At 36.9% G+C, this 4205-nt stretch overlaps 1 protein-coding gene across 1 annotated transcript in view; it reads right to left on the bottom strand.

The window, feature by feature from the left end:
- Positions 1–341: 341 nt before the first annotated feature.
- The window catches only part of LOC104162852 (E3 ubiquitin-protein ligase UBR1-like), a 30968-nt gene continuing 27104 nt past the window's right edge, over positions 342–4205 (bottom strand). The window contains exons 20-24 of the mRNA XM_009701682.1: positions 2833–2889; positions 2263–2340; positions 1460–1630; positions 1161–1262; positions 342–676 (exon numbers count right to left, since the gene is read on the bottom strand). Coding sequence (XP_009699984.1) covers positions 535–676; positions 1161–1262; positions 1460–1630; positions 2263–2340; positions 2833–2889 — 550 coding nt within the window. The 3' untranslated portion in view covers positions 342–534. The remainder of the gene's footprint in view (positions 677–1160; positions 1263–1459; positions 1631–2262; positions 2341–2832; positions 2890–4205) is intronic.

Here is a 4205-nt window from a genome sequence, read left to right as displayed (position 1 = left end):
TTTGCTGTACTTGTTGCTACAGATTACTAAAGGCCTGGCACCACTTCCTCTCCAATACTATGCCACAGATCTTGACCTATTGAAAAGCTTCACTAAGCTTGGGAAAAGAACCCAGAAAGAAAGTAAAGGAGGTTTTTTCCATAGCAACACCATTTAGGTATATTCTCAAGGCATGGAAGAGACAGAAACGTGGTATGTGCCCTGAAGCACAGCGTTTGGGAAGCTGTCCTCATCAAAACATGTGAAACAATTACAACTTCTCAAAAAAGTGGAAATATTTATGGACCTGAATGTTTTCCTTTTTTTGAGGGGGTGGGGGCAGGTGGGGGGAGGGGGAGGAAAAGAAAAAAAAAAACCCAAAACACACAGATGAAGTTTCTATTTCAATGTATCAGTAATACGTCCAACCTAGAGAATCCACCAATTGTGTCTGAACTACAGAATCCACTTGAGAGTAGATTATTTACTGCCACCCTCCTTTCCTTTTCCAAAGCACTGCCAAAAGGTAAGAGTTGTAACTAAAAATCAAGAGACTCAGAGCAGTTGCCAGTTGAATCCAAAGAAGATCTGATTCGTTTCTTGGCTCCTGGCAATCTCCTCTATGATGCAGTGTTGCTGCCATAGCAGATGGAGCTTCCGGTAACGCTCTCGACATAAGTGCAGGGGATTGCCTCTTCTTCATAGAAGAAAAATGGAGAATACCCAATAAGTGTATCAGAACAGCAACAGACAAACTATTCCATTAACAGTCTAGTATTAACATTCTTAACTATAGCCAGAAAATATTAAATACTTGTATGAACAACAACTTCAACAACCCCACTGGAAATGAAAAAATTCTACATGTGACAAGCAATGACTGCCATTTCCAAGATGACATTTCAGAAATGGCAGTTGTTGCACATTTCTGATGAAAAGTATACAAAGTATCCTTGAGAAAACTAAGAAAGTTTAACAGTACCAAAAAAGTCATTATGAATGACCCATTCATGACTGGAAATTGCCATCAGGAATTTGAAGTTAAACAAGTTCACCAGACCAAGATACATGTTACAGTGCTGTACATGCCAGCAGGAAGAACTTCTTGTCTGATGGGTATAAGAAAGAAAGAGATACCAAAATGCAAACGTAGAAAGTAAGTCAGGCAAACATTTACTTACTTCAGACCTGGATCTGTTTCTCCATATTCATCCAAGTAGGGAGCAGGATATAAGCAGCCCCTGGTTTTACCTTCAATGAGGACAACTTTGCATTCCCTGATTCTTAAGGAAAAAATAGCTGCATTTAAAATACAGACAACTCCCAGCAGGTTCTTAACTTTTCGGTGAGCTATATTTCAGGTCAAAGCAATGTTTCCTTATCTCAGACAAAAAGAATCAAGTGCTTTGACAATGTGAATATTGACCTTCAAATGTTTTCCTTTACTCTTTAACACATTAAATTCTGGCTAGCTACTTACTTGAGAAACATACAGACTCCAGCTCCACACTGAAGAGCATGAGAAGTACAGGCTCCCAACTCCTCCCCATTCACCAGTTCCTGACAGCAAGTATTCTGGGAACACAACATAGCCCCACAGAACAAACACAATACTGGATGTTTTTGTTCATCATCAGAAGACCGCGGGCATCTAGAAGAAGCGTAACCAGAATGTTAGTGCAGGAGTTAAAACCTTAAAAGAAATATTAACTATGGAAAATGTTCCTTAAAAAACAACAACAACAAAAAAAAACCCAACCCACAAACAACAGCCTGAGATACTATGTCATAATCATATTTCACATATCTGCCCCCTTTGGCTATGTTTTTATGTTGCTTGAAATATTTTATCTGCAAGATACCTGCTTTGAGCAGGAGGCTGGACTGGACGATCTGCGGAAGTCCCTTGTAACCCGAATTACTTTTCCTGTCATAAAACAGTGCTAACCTTCTGGCCTTGCTGTGTCCAGTGCAAAAATAATTTTCACGCTTACGGTCAAATCAAATGCACATTGCAGTGGTGAAAAATGACCAGTAGATTAAACTATAATAATTATATATGTTATCTTATCAAACACAAGTCACTTCATTTAGTAAGTTGTTGTGTTTCAGATTTAAAATGAACATGTGCTAGCATTGGCCAGTATAACCATAATAGTGCATTCACTTCTGCAAAATAATTTCTGTACATAGTTTTAACACCAGTTACAGTAACTGCAAGAACATAAAAGTGACTAAAGTGACAAAACACCTAGAAAGACAACTAAATATGTCACATCTTACCTAAACTGAGAGGCTTGGTTCAGAAGGCAGCTATAGTCTTCAGGAAGCTCTATTAAACTATTTCTTTTCCTGGGATACCTGGGTAAGTGGAAAAGAATTATTATGAGAATAATAAAGATTGCAGCAAAGAACAGAATGGATAGCTATAAATTCCTGCTAAGCTTTCGGTCCTTTCTGGAAACTTGTGCAGTTCTAGAGCAGTTCTTCAGCCCTAGAAGCCCAAGCGAGAGGATCTACATGGGAGCTTCAGCATTACCATATTCCAGCAAAGGTGATGAAATTAAATTTCATATGTAACTTACACATATGAAGACATTTCATATTTCAGTTAGCTTTTGTTTTTTCCTAGAGTAAGCTAGATAACTAACAATGTTGTACATTCTCAATAAAGAGTCACCGCATGAGGAATAATACAGAACCATTAAAGAGAAATGCACTTTTGGTAGTAGAGCAAGAGGAAGAAAATACGAGCACTCACTCTAACTTGCCCACAACAAGCACTTCATTCTTTCCACAGTTTTAAGCCAAAAACAGAAGAAGAAACAACAATAACAACAAAACCAAACTTACCTTATTGCAATGCTTTTCCCCTTCAAACAACTTAACACCACTGGGTCAGCACACCACCTATTTCAAACAAACATTTGCAGATGACACTGTTTGATAATAATACACATTTAGGATCACTAAACTAAACTAGTCAGCAATAAGCAAACACAGAGCACAGATAAAGCATTGATAGTTCTAGCTAAAACTTCACAAGGAGAAACAGCTATTCTTTACAGTTCTGCTTCAGGAAAAGAATTTAAGTTTGTATACGAGTGAAAAACCTCAGCGAAAAACACCATCACTTAAAATTATCAACATGGACATGAAAACACAGAGTTAACAGAGTTAGAAAATACAAGCAGTCTTCAGATATATGCAGGTTCTCAAAGTGGGCTACAATACACAGGTCCTTTTGGAATATATCTACTGAAAGCCACAGTGTAAGAAAATATCATATGCTCTACTAGGAAAATATTTATTGCTTTTATTTAATAACCATCATCCAATGGTTATTTTACAATGCTTTATTGCATGCTGTATGCTTGCTTAGAATGGTGACATGTATCTACCAAAACAATGGTAGATATCGGTTAAGTTACTAAACAGAGGAATTATAAGTCTCAGGTATCTTTTACATTATTTCTACAAAAAGGGGAGGGGGGGAGAGAGAGAGAGAGAGAACTGTAGCAGATGGTCAATCTAGTAAGCTTCATTTAACACATTTCTCAACAATCATCAAATTTAGTCTTCTGAAATCAGATTCTTTCAAAAAACATATGGGAACTTGCATGATGATTTGACAACTGTTACTATTACATTAAATATGTAGCCTCCTACTCAAAACCTCTGTTTTTGACTGGGAGCACTACGATGGATTTGTTAGCCCTGCCTCCAGTGATCGTTTTCTAATGTTCACAAGCACCTATCCTCTGTGCTCTCTTATAAGCACCATTATGTCTTTGAGCAAACGTGTAGGAACATATAGGATAAACGTATTTAATAATTTACTTGTGAAAATGCTATTCATCTATAAGTAGTTATATATATTAGAAATGCAATTAATTATAGTAAAATTGTATGTAGGGAATTGTTGAGGTCAGCTATATGGACTGTAAGTCGCAGTCAACAGCTCAAAGTGACTCTAAATTGAAGGAATCTAGACAACAAAACAGAACAGAGGTAAAAAACCAACAAAAAAACCAAAAAACCCACAAAAAAAAACCAAAACAAAAAAAAAAACACCACACCAAAAAAAACAAAAAAACAAAACCCAAACCAGAAAAAGCTAGTGTGACACAGAGAATTCTGCCAAAATCCAGGAATAATAATTAATGCAACCAAGTGCTCAAACTGTCACATGGAGACATTCTCCAACACAATATAGCAGAATATTT

Source organism: Cariama cristata, unplaced genomic scaffold, assembly GCF_000690535.1.
Source record: "Cariama cristata isolate BGI_N322 unplaced genomic scaffold, ASM69053v1 scaffold19076, whole genome shotgun sequence".
NCBI lineage: Eukaryota > Metazoa > Chordata > Aves > Cariamiformes > Cariamidae > Cariama > Cariama cristata.
This window is presented reverse-complemented; position numbering and strand designations above follow the sequence as displayed.